The sequence below is a fragment of the Tenrec ecaudatus genome, chromosome 8 (genome assembly GCF_050624435.1).
Source record: "Tenrec ecaudatus isolate mTenEca1 chromosome 8, mTenEca1.hap1, whole genome shotgun sequence".
In the NCBI taxonomy this organism is placed as follows: Eukaryota; Metazoa; Chordata; class Mammalia; order Afrosoricida; family Tenrecidae; genus Tenrec; species Tenrec ecaudatus.
Window position 1 is genome coordinate 95,470,086 of NC_134537.1, and position 17,198 is coordinate 95,487,283.

The window sequence follows — 17,198 nt, forward strand, 5'->3', positions numbered from 1 at the left end:
CCAGCGCCGGGGGCCCGAGCGGCAGCTGCCGGCATTGGGGCGCGGGTCCGCTCGGGAAGCTGCTGCGGAGCCGCCCCCGAGAAGCCCACGGCGGGACGGCTGTCCACCGCGGATCGGGTGAGTGTGGCTGCGCTCACACCTGGAAGCGTCTCTGATCCTGGAGGTGCCTGGCGTGCCAGGCCAAAGGGGACAGAGGAGCACGCTGCAAAAGGGGACACACTCTTGCAAATTAGCCATGGGTGCTCTTTTAAGAAAACAGGCGCAATGAGACCACGCGCGACAAGTTATATTTGTGCCCCGCCCCTGCGGGAAGCTCGGAAGCCACGCCACTTCCGGACGCGAGGCTGGCGGCGCGAGACGCCAGGCTTCAGCCAATGGCCTGCTTCGCAGGAAACGTTACCTCTGACCCCAAGGCTAATCAGAGAAGTGGGACGAACTCCTCGCGATAGGTGAGGTTGAAGCTGCCTCCGCCATCTTGGAGATGGGAGGCGAGCGATGGCTGTGGTCCTCCTGCTAATGCAAACACCACAACGGGCCCGTTAGCCCCCGCCAAGTGAGGCGATCATCGCTGGAACTGTTGCCCCAAGCGACGGCCGAAGCGCGGGTGTCGGAGTGGGCCGCGGCGATATTGACAGCAGCTCCACCTGCCTGCGGTGGCGGCAGAAGTACAGGGACTGGGGACCGGAAGGATGGTGCAGTCTTGTTCCGCTTACGGCTGCAAGAATAGATACGATAAGGACAAGCCCGTTTCTTTCCACAAGTAAGTGCCCTGCGCGCGTCGCGACTCCGGCCCTATCTCCTAGGGCTGGGGGCGCGCGGCCGGTTGAGCTTGGGGGCGGAGCCCGGCGCGTGTCCGCGCAAGGGCTAATCAGAGGGGCGGGGCGCACGGCGCGGTTTCGGGGCGGGGCAAGGGGCGGGGCGGTCACTGGTGGGCGTGTCCTCCAGGCTGGTGTAGTTCCCCGACAGCCGGGCGGACGGGCGCCCTGCCGCTTCGCGTGCTCTTCTCCCGTGGCTTCGGCGACCGTTTCTCGCGCTCTTAAAACTGGCCGCGGGGGCGAGATGCGCGCGTAGCCTGGAGTTGCCGAGTTCGAGTCCCTTGAGTGAGAAATATCTGGAATTCGCAGGCCTCCTGACCGGGCTCCCGCTGGAATTCGCCCCCATGGGTCCTAAGGGGAGATTCCATTCCTTTAAAAAGGAAACAGGACGGAAGATAGAGATTTTTGTATGCGCCTCAGGCACTTGTGGATGGGCGACCAGAAGTCACAGCAATAATCAAGTTTGGGCCGGGATTAGAGAGGGTCTTGTAATTGCCATTAATTTATGTGAAGTGAGTCGTTTGCCTTGTAGACGTCAGTTGAACCAGTTGTTCTTAGGATGCCCAACCATTGCCCGTTTCAGAATGTCCCATCACCTTTCACAGGGACATACATTTGATGGAGAAAATACTTAAAATGAACATGTTTTCTCGCCATCAGCAAAGACCAGAAACAACTTCTTTGCTTTGCCCTTGTGCAAGCAAGGAAAATAGGACGGTTATATTCCCCCAAAAAAATGGAAAAAAGAAAGCATTTGCTGGAGCAGCCCTCAGTGGTTGAAGCCCCGGTCAATTTATATTGGTGTTAGGTGTCGTTGAGTGGGTACCGACTCGGGCACCCTGTGCACAGCAGAATGAAATTGCCATCCTCACAATTGTTCTTGTTTATTCTCTTGATAAATCTGAGTAGGCCAACATCTGGGAACAAACATTCTTGTTTGAAGTTTTAGAGAAAGCCTCTGGTAGAGGCCAGATGTACAGCTTTCTGTACAGCACCCACTAAGGACGATGGGAGCATACTACGGGTAATGGTAATTCTGACTGCAATAAAGTACCAGAGTCAGTGTGACTTAGACGGGAGCGTAGAGAGAACCCTCCCAGGGACGTGGACCACAGCCGATGGTCTGGGCTGGTGTGCACAGAAGCATCTACTGCAGTGAAGGAGCATGGAAGGCGTTGGCTTGCAAATAGGAAAAGAAACTGCAGAATTAAAATGAGTCAGTGTTCATTAAATGCCTCCAAAATGTGAGTACAGTTTCATTTAGCCAAGATTAGTGTTTACACATTCTATTACGTTTGCATTAGATTTTCTTGGCAAGAATTCTCAAATACATAATGAGTGATAGGTAAGAAAGTAGAACGAGTAATATACTGAATGATTGATAGCTAAGCAATTACAAATGCAAATGTTTAAGCATGCTGTCAGTTCTGGAGAAGGAACCATATATTCTTAATGCAGGGTGTGATGCATTTTTTAAATGTTTGATATAGTGTAGGTCAGACCGTTTAGAATGGAAATACCTAGAGCATGGAAGGGAGAAATGAAGTTTTCTACTCTCTTAAAGAGTTATACAGGCACAAGAGAACAACAAGTGATCCAAAGTTAGTGTCAGAGGCTTGGCAGGGATTCATCAAGGGCAATGTAACAGAGAGAAATGAAGGCGAAGCATGGTAGTGGGACAAGAGGAAAGTAAAAAGAAATAGAGGAACGAACTAGGAGGCAAAGGACATTTATAGAGCTCTAAATACAGGCATGTACATATGTAAATATATTTATATAGGATGATAGGGAAATCTATGTGCATATATTTATAGGTTTAGTAATAAGGCAGCAGATGGACATTGGAACTCCACTCAAGTACTTACTCAATTCAAGAACACTTTGTTCTATTAAATTGCCATTCTGTGATGCACACCTTCCAGATATAATCGCTGAAGACAAATGGGTGCATAAGCAAATGTGGTGAAGAAAGCTGATGGTGCCCAGCTATCAAAAGTTACATCGTCTGGGGTCTTAAAGGCTTGCAGGTAAACAAGTAGCCATCTAGCTCAGAAGCAACAAAGTCCACATGGAAGAAGCACACCAGCCTGTGTGATCACAAGGTGTGGAAGGGATCAGGTATCAGGCATCAAAGAACCTACCATCTGTCGGTAACGGGACACCCCCTTACAGAAGGGTCACCGGGAGGAGATGAGCCAGTCAGCGTGTAGTGTAGCAACAATGAAACATACAACTTTCCTGTAATTCTTAAATGCTTCCTTCCCCAACTATCATGATCCCAATTCTACCTTACAAATCCAGCTAGATCAGAGGATGTACACTGGTACCGACAAGAACAGGGAATCCAGGACAGATGATCCCTTCAGGACCAGTGGTGAGAATGGTGATACCGGAGGGTGGAGAGAAGGTGGGTTAGAAAGGGGGAACTGATTATAAGGATCTACATATAACCTCCTCTCTGGGGGACGGACAGCAGAAAATTGGGTGAAGGGAGATATCGGATACAGTGTAGGACATGACAAAATAATAATAATTTATAAATTGTCAAGGGTTCTTGAAGGAGCAGGGAGCGGGGAGGGAAGGGGGAAAATGAGGTGCTGATACCAAGGGCTTAAGGGGAGAGCAAGTATTTTGAGAATGATGGCAACGCATGTACAAATGTCCTTGACACAATTGATGTGTGTATGGACTGTGATAAGAGCCCCCAATAAAATGATTTTTTAAATGATTTTAAAATAAAAGAAAATGATAGTGGCGACATATGTTCAAATGTGCTTGATATAATTGATGTATGGGTTGTTATAAGAGCTGCAAGGGCCCTCAATAAAATATTTATAAACAACAACAAAGTTAAACAGTCTCAGAAACCCACAGGGGCAGTTCTGCCCAGTTGTATAGGGTTGTTGTGAGTCAAACTCGACTTGCTGGCAGTGAGTGGAAGCATGGGAAGAGCTAGAGGGTACGAGTGTTTCTCCAAGAAGAAGGGGATAGAATGCTTTCAGAAGATCCTGGAATTATCTCTTGATGTCTTAGAATCTCTGGATCCTGAGAAAATTGACCCTCCAGAACTTTGAAGCTACCAGAAAGGTCAGGAGGTATTGAGAAGATCCTGGGCATTATGTTGCTCACCCTCCTCACATTTCTAATGACAGGGCAGAGGAGGCAGGAAAAACCCCTCCTGGACACTGTAAACTAGTTTAGGGGGCCATTGACAGGTCAGAAGTGCTGGATTTCTTATTGAAAATTAAGCAAATGATTGGATGGAATGAAGGACTAAACATGTAATTCTCTCTGCTCTGAAAGAACAGTGTTTTAGGGAGTAGATGGAAAAGATCTTGGGAGAACCTGAGAAACAGCTTAAGAGTTTGTAGTGCAGTCGTATCTGCCGTAGTTTGCACTTCTGACGGGGACGTCCAAAGGCACGGCTTCTCCCAGCTTGCACTTGCTGGGAAGAGGCACGGTGATCAGCCAGCTCTGAGTGATAACCGCAGAGCTGGGCCATGGCACACCTTCCATGGGAGAGAAGCTGGAGCCAGGCTTGGACCCCCTCCTCTGACTTATTTCCACTCCGGCTAGCTTACTGACTCCTTGGTCTAGTAAAGTAAAACCACAATAAATCTCTGCTCTTCCTACTTTTCTTCATCTATGCCTAAGGCAGTTTCTAGTTGATAAAGAGGCAAAATAAAATTATTGTATTTATTTATCCATATTGGCCTATCGTTTGGTTAATTGACATTTCATCTGTTCATGTTGTCAGACTGGGTCTAGAGGAGCAGAAACCTCTTTTACCCAGATCGTAGATAGAAATGGGCAGTTGTGTTTCCCAGCCACAGAAATTTACTAGTGAAAAAGAAAGAACACATTTGTTCTGTAAGCATGCATGTTACTTGAAATTTTAAGTGTGACCAAGATAAAGACTTTAGGAATGGAGCAAGAGAAATTGAGCTGCTCTTTAAGCCAGTACCCCTCAGCATTACAGTGGAGGATAGTATGGGTCATTCCAGTGTAAGAGACACTTTCCAAGGAGGAAAGTTAAGGGGGTCATTTTTTTATTTGTTTTACATAAAGTCAGAGAACTAAAAGCTATTTTCTTTTTAGGTTTCCTCTTACTCGGCCCAGTCTTTGTAAAGAATGGGAGGCAGCTGTCAGAAGAAAAAATTTTAAACCTACCAAGTACAGCAGCATTTGCTCAGAGCATTTTACTGCAGACTGCTTTAAGAGGGAGTGTAACAACAAGTTACTGAAGGAGAACGCTGTGCCCACAATATTTCTCTGTACAGAGCCTCATGACAAGGTAATATGTGTTGAATTTAATTGAATGGCTTTCCGTTTAAAAGTCCATGTTGTGGTAAACTCAACGTAGTGTTAAATAAATGTTACCTGGTACCCATCACTTGTAAATAACCACTGCTATCAAATGTGGTGAAGAAGACTGATGGAGCTCGGCTATCAAAAGATATAGCATCTGGGGTCTTAAAGGCTTGAAGGTAAACAAGTGGCCATCTAGCTCAAAAGCAACAAAGCACACCATTCTGTGCAATCATGAGGTGTCGAAGGGATCAGGTATCAGGCACCATCAGAACAAAAAAATCATATCATTGTGAATGAGGGGGAGTGTGGAATGGAGACCCAAAGTCCATCAGTAGGCAATTGGACATCCCCTTACAGAAGGGTCATGGGGAGAAGAGCCAGACAGGGTGTAGTGTGGCAACGATAAATCATACAACTTTCCTCTAGTTCTTAAATGATTCCTTCCCCACGACTATCATGATCCCAGTTCTACCTTACAAATCCGGCTAGACCAGAGTATGTACACTGGTGCGGATAGGAACTGGAAAAACAGGGAATCCAGGACAGATGAGCCTTTCAGGACCAGTGGTGATACCTGAAGGGTAGAGGGAGGGTGGGGTGGAAAGGGGGAACCGATTACAAGGATTTACATATAACCTCCCTGGAGGACAGACAACAGAAAAGTGAGTGAAGGGAGACATCAGACAGTGTAAAATATGACAAAATAATAATTTATAAATTATCAAGGGTTCATGAAGGAGGGGGGAGCGGGGAGGGGAGGTGAATGAGGAGCTGATGCCACGGGCTTAAGTGGAGAGCAAATGTTTTGAGAATGATGAGGGCAATGAATGTACAAATGTGCTTTACACAATTGATGTATGTATGGATTGTGATAAGAGTTGTATGAGCCCCCAATAAAATGATTAAAAATAATAATAGTAACCATTGCTATCAGTGCTGTAGGGCTGCTTGCGTGGCGCAGACAGGTCAGTGCTTGACTAGTTTTTGAACACTCAGAAGACAGCCCTGGCGATCTGCTCCCCAAAGGTCTTGAACAGCCTTGACACTTCAGTGGAGCACCTGGCTCTACTCTGACACATGTGGAGTCACCTTGATCCAGAACGGACGCCATGAAATACCCTTTTTTTTAAAGGCAAAATGGAAGAATTTAAAGTTAAATGTACTCACACGAAGAAACTTCACGCTCAGAAAACACTGCCTTTAAGCTGATGCTAACTGCTAGGAGCTTTGGTGGCGAGTGGTTACTCATTGGACTGCTGAGCCCAAGGTCAGCAGATGGGAACCCCCAAGGGCTCCCTGAGAAAGACAGGACTTTCTGCTCCCAGAGCGACCGCCTCGCAAACCCACAGGGCAGTTCTGCACGGTCCTGTAGGTTCATTGTGAGCGTGACTGCGAAGCTGCCTGAAGTCTTATTTTCCTCCATTTTAAATGCTTAGAGTATTTAACTAAATGAATGTTCAGCTAGCTATAATGATAACTAATCATTCTCCACCCTTAGTGCATCCCACTGTAGGCAGAGACGTGAACGTAATACTTTAGGAACTTATCTTCTTACTTTGGAATGTCTCTGTATCAGGACTTCTCACAGAAGGCTAACATTTCTGAAATGCCCCCGATGAGTTCTCTGAAGCTGGTGTTTTTGCGTTATTGTTTTAGAAGGAAGACCTGGAGCCCCAAGAACAGCTTCCCCCGCCGCCCCTGACACCACCCGTTTCCCAGGTCGATGCTGCTATTGGATTACTAATGCCACCTCTTCAGACCCCCGATAATCTCTCCGTTTTCTGTGACCACAACTATACTGTGGAAGACACAATGCACCAGAGGAAAAGGATCCATCAGCTGGAACAGCAAGTTGAGAAACTGAGGAAGAAGCTCAAGACTGCGCAGCAGCGGTGCCGGAGACAAGAGCGGCAGCTGGAGAAGTTAAAGGAGGTTGCCCACTTCCAGAAGGAGAAAGACGTACCCGAGCAAGGTTACGTGATCCTCCCCCCTGACTACTTTGAAATCGTTGAAATGCAGTAAGAAAAGGAAATGTGTGTTGGTTTTCAGTGGGACAATACCACGTAGCCTCTTCTAGCCTATTAAAGGAGTGCCATTGGAAGAATCAATACCTGACTACTTGTATAAAAACAATTCAGAATATTTTTTTTAATAAATTAGAGACCTACTATAAAATTGTAACTTTTTGTTTCTAATTCCAGGGTTTTTACATTTTCACAAAATATTTTAGAAGTTAGAAACTAACCTCCGAGCTTCATTGTAAATTGTTTTTCAGATTGGGAATTTTTGCCTTATATATTTGAGTATGTATAGAAATAATGTAAAAATGTAAGAGCGTATCAGCAGTTAAGGAAGCACTATAAGGTACAGTAAAGGTGATTTAAGTTTAAAATTGAAAATAAATGTAATGTATTGAGAGGACTCAGTTATTTTAAATCAGAAGCCTGGGTCAGATCAGGAGACATTACTTCTCAGAATATATGTACATTGTCACACATTCTTATTTTTTAAATCAGAAGTTTGGAGTGTCTCCAGATCACTTGACAAGAATATATTAGCAGGTCAACACTTAACGGAAAACAAGATGTGGATTTTAGAGAAGAAATTGAAGCGTCTGTATCTGATCCATATGGTTAAATCAAACTACAAAGTATCCCTCCCTCCCCTGAGCCACCCACTGTTTCACATTATAAAATTGGAAATGATCTCCAGCGGAAGAAACATTCTTCAATAAGCAAATTGCACTAATTTCAGGGAAGTAGAGAGACTGGGCGGCTGCTCCGCAGCTTGCTCTTTCCCCTGTTATCACCCCTGAGTCCTGGGCAGCCAGTTCCCCGCTGTAGTCACACCTGCACTCGGACCTCGTAGCACTTGATTTGTATCATCATGTGGCATTCTTTGAGTGATTCGATGAAATGATTTTAGTCAGGGCTTTCATTTAAAAGTGACTTCACTTTTTGACACAAGCTAGAAATATCACATTTTATTTGAATAAGTGATTTGTGTTCAAAAGTAACCTCATGTACTGTTTATTTTACCGAATGTAAAGATTTAAACTCTGAGGTTTCTGTTCAGGCTGAGAGTTGTGTTCTGACTTTGTGAGACACTTAACCCATATTTGAGATGGAAATATGTTCCAAGTAAATGAATGTCGCCAAAGGAATTACCGATTTAGATTTAGACTGTTTCCATGGTAATTATTACTTTTATACTTCCAACTGCATTGAAATAGATCACTAGACCTCCTGAGACAGTATTAAAGATGTGAAACATTGATGTTCAGCAGAAGTGTCTTTTGTAACCCTGCCTTTCAGAATCATTCACTGCTCTGCTGCCCGTGCAGAACAATGATTCATGGAGATTTGATTGTCTTATGAGCCAATATTTAAAAAATAGAAAATAGTGATTAGATAACTTGGAATTATGTAACTCCAGATAACACTATTTCAAATTAATTTTAATGAGCCTTTTATGCTTTGTTGATTCTCGTAACGTTTTTGAAACCACAAAGCCTCCAAAGAGCTTGTTTTCACCTTTCAATCCTCTAGCAATTCTTGCAGGATAATTGGGTATTTCCCAAGAATGCATGTTGAATCAGAGTGATCGTATCACCCTTGGGGAATGAACGGAATCCTGAGCCAGTACATGGTCGCAGCACTACGCGGTGCAGCCACTGCAGAGGGAGAGACTCCTGAAAGAAGTTGGGCAAAAGGCACGTCAATGCTACTAACACTTCTCAGTTTTATGTTCATTTCTTAGAATCTGAGATGTGCTTGGCACCATGAGCTTTCTCTCATGTATTTAAGGAGATCTGCTTGCCAAATTACTCCCGTATCTTTGCTGATAATAAGGAAACAGAAATAAAATGTAGATGGAAATCCTTTAAAAATTAAAAAAAATTATATCTCTATATGCTATATAAAATTTAAATGAGGTCTCTCTTTCACATTTTCTTTTTCCTCCCAGGAACCAAGAATCCAGCTGAGATTGTAGGACGTGGTCATCATGATTTAATCTTAGCATTGTGACTTAACCTGAAGCTATTCTCTTTGCAGACATAAACCCCTGTTATTTGGAGAGAACTGAGCAAACAGCAGGTGCACCAACTGCTTACAATGAAATGATTCATCCTGGTAACTCAGTACAGGGGGTTTAAAGTATTGGTGCTTATTTATGAATTGTGCAATGCAACATTCATTGAACATTAAATGTTTCACTCTGGCATATTGGTTACCACATTGCCAATAGAAAAGGAAGATTAAGGCTTAACTGATCCTGTTCACGCACAATGAAACACTTTAGTGTACAATAGACAAAGACAAGGTCTCAATCCAGAGCGAATGCGGTGGAAACGCCTCAGCATATTTGCAGAGAGGAGATTTTCTTGAACGCTCACGTGCTGAAATGCCCACCTGTGACTGCCAGCATCTGGTATAATGGTGAAAACAATGAACTGCTTAATATTAGATCGACTGGCACAACTGTACGTAGAGACAGAGTTTTAGAGCTAGAAGATTCTAGAAATCTAACTTCCCCCAAATCACTGCCATCAATTGGATTCCTACTCACAATCATTGGGCATAGGGTTTCAGAGGCTGAAAATCTGTGTGGGAGCAGAGTCTCATCTTTTTCCCGCAGAGCGACAGGTAGGTTTGAACCGCTGGCCTGGTGGTTAGCAGTCCAATGCTTAGCAGTTCAGTGCTTACCTGACATTGCCACATGGAGGTTCTTTGCCTAACCTCCCAACCCTGTGGAAATCTCTCATAATACCCTTGAAAAGTGGTATTCAGTCTGTGTTTAGCATTTGTATGTTTACGCAGTTATTGTACATTTCTGGATCAGAATAAAACCTGTTGCCACTCTTTTTATACCTTTTCTTTATAGTACAAAATTCACTTTAAACTGTTTCTTAGTTTGAGCTATCATATTCCAAATTAGTTTTACAATTTAATAAATAATGTTTACTAATGATATGCCTGTTCTGTGTACTTCAAATTTTGTCCTTGTGGTAAAGAAACGGATATCCATAGATAGTTAGCAAAGCTATTTACTTGGGAATCCAAGGAGATGAAGGGCTTTTCTTTCAAGTGTAATTTCCTAGAAGTCTGATGATAAGGAAAAGGGTCTGAAAGAATTATATGATGCTGATTTTTTAAGCTTAAATTAATATTCTCTGATCATGTCTATTTTTAGAAAGGCATACATAAACTGACCTCTTACCGCTGTGAAGAGTCATAAAATAATACACTTAAAAACTATTTGGTTTGAGAGAAAAAAACTGTCACTCGTGCTCCAAAATTTTAAAAAGTTAGTCCACCCTGTGTGTAAGGGAAGATTTGCCTGCGGGGATCATGTGATTTGGATGCCCAGTGACTGAAGAGCACTGTAGGCAGCACCTAGTTGACACATGTCCTTTTTTAAAAAAAATCATTTTATTGAGGACTCGTACAACTCTTATCACAATCCATGCATCCGTCCATTGTGTCAAGCACATTTGCACATCTGTTGCCATCATCATTCTCAAAACATTTGCTTTCTACTTGAGCCCTTGGTATCAGCTCCCCATTTCAACCCTCCCTCCCCACCTCCCCTCATGAACCCTTGATAATTTATAAATTATTAGTTTGTCATGTCTTATGGGCAACTCTTTGCCTGTTAATGTAGAGCATCCAATCAGTTTTCTGATAGCCAGTGACGTGAAACAGTAATTGATTGTAATGTGTTCCATTTGGGTAATTCATCACGGGAACCAGAACAGGAAAAGTGATGGGTGAAAACACTGGAAGTGAAGACTCAGAAGAGGCATGAGGAGTTCTTTCATGAGCCTAATGTGTGACATTTGCTTACTGGCAGGTGTGTAGAGAGCTACACATACTCAAATTAGCCACCATCTTTGAAGCCCTGTTTTAAGATTATGCAAATTGGCCCTCACTTTGAAACCATTGAACCAACCCGAACTCACAAATTCCTCATCACACCATCTTAATTTGTGGCATGTGCAGGTTTTAAATCATTGAAAAGACAGAATCTCTTGCATTAAACCCACCCACTGCTGTCCAGTAGACTGACACTTTCGGACACTCTAGAACAGAGTAATCTCCCAAGGGTTTGTGAGGCTAAAATCTTTACAGGAGCAGAAAGCCTCATTTTCCCCTGCAGAGCAGCTGGTGGGTTTGAACTGCTGACCAATGCATAACCCACAACTCCACCAGGGATCTGTTTTGCACCAAAGTGAGGCTGATTAAGAATAATTTCTTAAAAGATGTAGCAAGGAATCTCATTCATAATCCAAAGATTGCTGTACTTTGAGCTGACGGTAACTGACATTTTTTGACGATGTGGTTCTACGTAGTTTGTTAAAATATAATAATTGATATGAAGGAAAAATCTCAAAGAGGAATCCAGGATTTACAAAGCAATTATAGTTATACTTTAAAGTTTCCGAAGTCTGCTCAAATAATGTTTTATATCTCCATGTCTTATTTTATCTTGATTGTGGTTTTATCCTGAGAAGATTTTTTTTCTAGATGATAACCATGTTTTATCACCTCAACAATTTATTGAGAATTTGTATTCACTCTCCTAAATCCACAGTATTTTATGCTTTAAGATTATCAAATATTTTAGTTTTTAAAAATCTTAAGTAATATGAATAAACATATTATTTTAAGTTATTTTGTTGAAGTAACTGTAGAATAGCAACAAAATTTGATTAGATAAACTACTTCTGGATTGGCTGCATAAAGACCTTTTCTGACTTCCGCCACAGCATAAGTGTCGTTGGGTGCCATTGAGAGACAGGAGCGAGAGAGCCCGTCAACAGAAAGGGAAAGAGACCAGTCACTGGAAGCATTGGGAGGGCGGGCTCTCTGGAAGGGTGATCTCAACATCCTGGGACAATCTCATCATAAGCCTGCAGGCATCAGACCCCTAGGCTGATCTAAATTCCAAGGGCTACATACCCAAGACTTCATGGACCTTTGCTTGTATACTTTGACAATGGCCAGGCAAGACCTAACAAATACTATTTTGAAAATTTGCCTTTGAGAGGTGAAGATGCCATTTGTTAAGTTGCCAGAATGAACAGAAACCTTAAAGCAACCACAACAGATTTGTCCAAGAATTAAAGCAAGCTGCACTTTAAGTGCAGTATGATCACAATCTCTTATCAAAAAGAAAATATCGATACACAAAAATAATAAGGGGCATACGAGGGTTGAAAATGCAATAATTGGGATGAAAAAATCAGCAGAGAAACTCAACAGTCTTGAGCAGGGAGAAGATTAATGTGGAGAGAAAGATAGGAATAGATAAGAAAAAAAGGAGATAGAAAAATTGGGAAAACTGTAATCCCCCAAATTTGATGAAAACCACTAAAGACTCGAAGTGCAATAAACTTTGAGTAAAGAAAATGTCAAGAGATCTGAAATAAATGTCAGAAGCGGCTGAAAGGCAGCATTTTGAAAGCAGCCAGACAAATAACTAGCCTTATTAAAGGGACCAAATAAGACCAACAGTGGACGTCACCTTAGGAAAAGACAAAGGGATGGAATATTCAAAGTGTTGAAGAAAATCCCTGCTGGCCACGAACCTTATAGTTAGCAAAATCGTCTTTCAGAAATGAAGATGAAATAAGGACATTATCAGTTAAAACCAGAGAATTCACTGTTGGCCAACTCATCTTACAAGAAAGACCAGAGGAAGCGAATTAGGCTGAAAACAAGTGAAACCAGAGAATAATATGAACCCACTTAAGAAGCAGAGCTCCAGCAAACATGCAAACGCGATGATGAAGGTAATTAGGAGGAGGTCTGGTGGCAGCTTAGTGAGTTATGCATTGGGCTGGCTAGCTGCAAGGTCAGCAGTTTGAAACCACCAGGTGCTCCTTGGGAGGAAGATGAGGCTTTCTACGGGTCAGCTGTTCTACTTCCTATTGTTTAGTTCTGTCACAAAAGAGACCTCATCTGGAATATAATTTAAAGAGAACATTTATCAAGTCTTAAAAGAGACAAAGACAACGACACAACATTGGATAAGGGAGACCACCAACATGGGGACGCAGTGGCATCCAAGAGGTCTTTGAGACACATAGTTTTAAAAGGTCTGAGGTGGGCAAAGGAAACAATTGATTGGTGGCAGATCAATACATCATAGTCACAGGTCTGACTACAGAAATAGGAATGGGACCATGATTGGGACCCGTATATTGTGAGATAAAAGGGTTTACAAGAGGCTTTCTGACCAAGGTAGGATAAAACTGATAGGGTACGCAACCCCCTGTACCTTCCCCACTAGGGTGACCACCATCAAGGACTTGCTTAGATGAGCCCCAAGGAAGACTGTCAACTCCCTGGGCTAGCCAGAGCCAGGCAGAGGCCATCACTCTCCTAGGCGTTCTGCCTGAGGGATTAGCTGCATCGTTGGTTAATGAACAGAAACCATTCAGTGGAAGTTCAATCTATAGAGGGACTCTGAACATGGGTTTTTGCTGTCACCACCATCCACACCCGTCTGCAAACCAGGATGCTAAGAATTTATCCTCGAATATGCTAGCTATTCCATGAAGTTACAGTCTCAGAAACCCACAGGGGCAGTTCTGCCCTGTCCTAAAGGCTCACTGCAAGCCAGCATTGATTGGGTGGTAGTGTGCGACCAAAGAATGCCTAACTGCCCTTTCTTCTCTGATTTAAAAAGCAAGCCTATGAAGTGTACATATAACTCCATTCTGTGGCCTGTAACAGAGAAATGTGAAATAAAATATTTGGTAATAAAAGTGGTGGGAAAGAAGCTGTACTGAAGTACAGATGGTAACTTGAATCCAGAGGAAGATAGGAAGAGGAACAGTAATGGTAAATAAAAAGGTTAAAATAGCAAATTACAGAGAGTTACCTATTCCCCCTTAAAAGACAAAATTCTATCTGGTGATAATTATGTTGGGTTTCTGGAGTGGGGTAAGCCTCGGTTCTCGCTTCCTGGTGCTGGAAGCGTTCACACTGCAGAAGCTCTTTTGTAATCCAAGTGAGTTTTTATGACAGTGAGGGAAAGTTGCAGGTTGTACGTTCTCAGCAGGGTACACGCTATTTCTGGGAAGCGTGCCAAGCTGTGTGGAAGCTGCGCTGGGGTTCACAACTGGGCACTGAAAACTCACACGTGCGCAATGGGAGAATCCTCGGAGTCAAGAGGCCAAGAGACCCAGGGCATGCGGGCCCTCGCAGGCCCGGAGCAGGCCCCGAGGGGGCACGCAGGTGTGTGTGCACCAGCAAGGAGGGAGGCCCCCCCACCCTCCGCTTGCTGCTGAACATCGGCAGAGTTAAAGAGAGACTTGGCCTTCCCGCAGCCCAGCCCCTGTATCTGGGGAGGCACGGTTGAAAGTATTGGCTGATCTTACTTGGCTGCATTTAAACGCACCTGGGTGATGTCATGGTCCTAGGTAGAGGCTAGGTTTTAGGTTTCACCTGGGCTTGGGGGTCCCAGTCTGTGCGTGTTCTGTTTGGGTCTTCTCATGGGTGTCAAATTAGGGTACCTGATTTCTTTCCAACCCCCGAATGTAGACCTTTGCAGGCATGTGGACCTTTCCATTGTAAGAACGAATTGTCGGTTTATAACAGAGAGATCTCGTATGTAGAAAGTAGCATATTCCACCTGGGAGAGGGAATAGGACGTTATAAAATTATATTTCTGTTGTTGCTATTAGGTGCCACCGAGTCATTCCTGACTCATAGCAACCCTGTGCACAACGGAGGGAAACCCTGCACAGGTCTGCCCCGTCCTCACAATTGATCCTTTCCCGAGCCCAAGGCTGCAGCCACCTGTCAATCCATCTCCTTGAGAGCCTTCCTCTCTTTTGCTGTACCTTCGCTTTACCCAGCATGATGCCCTTCTCCAAGGACCAGCCTCCCTTGGCCATTAGACACCTATGAGGAAAATCGCCTGGGCTGCCCAGTTTTGGGCGGGACATTCCGGATTTTGACCAATTTGTCCCGCTTTCGCTGCGTTTTTTAAAAGTCCTGGTTTTGGAAAGGATGCATGACAAGCTAGGGTATATGGTTTTCGGCTGCCACGTGCCTATTTCACCAGGATATGAGTTTTATCAATGGTGTCCCGCTTTACCAATGTTAAAATCTGATCACCTTACTCTGGGCACATCCATCTGAGGCACATCACACAGGTGCGCTTAGACAGCCAATAAGGTCGGCCAACCCTCAACCACAAGGCCCCAGCCCGTGGGGATAGGAGGGCATAAATACAAGACCGAGGGCAAGCCACCCTCTCTTGTTTGGGTGCCCTCTTGCAGGTCAGAGGGTGGGGGGCACACCCACGCTGCCATGAGCCCTCTCATGGTCCAAACTCCCTCGCGGGCCTCTTGTTCAGGTGAGTGCTGCCAGCAGAGGGTGTGAGCGAGGTGTGCAGGCACCGCACTCTTGGCTCTCTTGGGATTTCCTGCTCTTGGTCCCTGGCACGCACACATGGTTTCCTGCTCCTGTGCCAGTGTGCTTTGCACTGAGTTTTCCGTGCTCCCCGCGAAGTGGGCATCTTCAGTCACGAACTCCTCCGCGGTCACGGTGCAGCCTGCACGCTTTCCAGCGATAGTGTGTACCTTTGAGACTGCAATATCTTCGTGGTCCTCATGAAAGTTACTTGGATTTGCATAAGTGCTTCTGCTGTGTGAAGTCTTTTAGTGTTGAGAAGCAAGAACGGAGGTAAACCACCCCAGAAACCTAATAGATGCAAGTAAGACAAAATCTTTGACAACTTCAACCTTATCTCCATTTAACATGATGTTACCTATTGGTTGGGCTGTGAGGATATTTGGTCTTCTTTATTTTGAGTTGTAATCCCTATGGAAGGCTACAATCCTTGATCTTCATCAGCAAGTGCTTCAAGTCCTCACTCTCAGCAGGCAAGGCTGTGTTCTCTGCACACTGCAGGTTGCTAATACGCCTTCCTCCAAATCTGATGGCACATCCTTCTTCATATAATTCAGCTTCTCTGGTGATGTGCTCAGTAAATGTGGTGAGAGCATATAACCCTCATGCACACCTCTCCTGATTTTAAGCCATGCAATATTCCCTTATTCTGTTCACACAACGGCCTCTTGATTTATATACAAGTTCTGAATGAGCACAATGTAGTGTTCTGAATTCCCATTCTTCTCAAGATTATCCACAGTTTATTATGATCCACACAGCTGAATGCCTTGGCATAGTAGTCAATAAAACACAAGTACACATGTTTCTGGTATTCTCTGCTTTCAGCCAAGAACCATCTGACATCGGCAATGATATGCCTTGTTCCATGTCCTCTTCTGAATCTGGTCTGAACGCTCCCTCCCAAGGCAATGATACAGCTATTGTTGGTTGATGCGGAGAGACTCTGTCATACCCCTGAGAAGCCATTAATCCAGTACTGTCTCTATAGGTTACCCATATAGAGAAAAACAGACACAAAGCTTTCTCCTATCCTGTGCCATCTTCACAATTGTGATGTTTGAGCCCATTGTTGCAGCCACTGTGTCCATCCACCGTGTGGAGGGCTGTCTTTTTTGCTGCCCCTCTGCTTCACAGTTCACAATGTCCTTCTCCAGAGACTGATTCCTCCTGATCACACATCCAAAGTGACAGGGAGTTTCTCCATCCTCACTTCTAAGGAGCGTCTGGCTGTACTTCTTGCAAGACAGATTATGTTCTTGGCTCTGACACTCCAGAGTAAATTCCACATTATTTCCCAGGACCAAGATGCATCCATTCAAGTACACACATTCTCCTTGGGTCTTCCTCGCTCATTGCTCAGCTTTTGCATGCATTTGAAATGATTGAAATCACTATGACTTGGGTCAGGTGCATCTTATTCCTCAAAGCGACATCTTTGGTTTTTAATACGTTTGCAGCAGGTTTTCCCAATGCCAGCAAGCCATTTGATTTCCACACTGCTGCTTCCATGAGCATTATTGGTGGATCCAAGTAAAGTGAGATTGTTGACAACTTCAATCTTGTCTGTTTATCATGATGTTGCTTCTTGGTCTCATTGTGACTATCTTTGTCTTGAGGTTGAACTGCGAGCCATGCTAAAGGC

The 17,198-nt window shown here is 44.1% G+C and overlaps 1 protein-coding gene across 1 annotated transcript; it reads left to right on the forward strand.

Moving 5' to 3' along the window:
• The first annotated feature begins 434 nt into the window (after positions 1–434).
• THAP1 (THAP domain containing 1) lies at positions 435–10,079 on the forward strand. The gene is made up of 3 exons (XM_075556594.1): positions 435–760; positions 4,914–5,109; positions 6,783–10,079. The coding sequence occupies exons 1-3, from the start codon at positions 690–692 to the stop codon at positions 7,146–7,148; spliced, it is 633 nt and encodes a 210-aa protein (XP_075412709.1). The 5' UTR covers positions 435–689; the 3' UTR covers positions 7,149–10,079.
• The last annotated feature ends 7,119 nt before the right edge of the window (positions 10,080–17,198 follow it).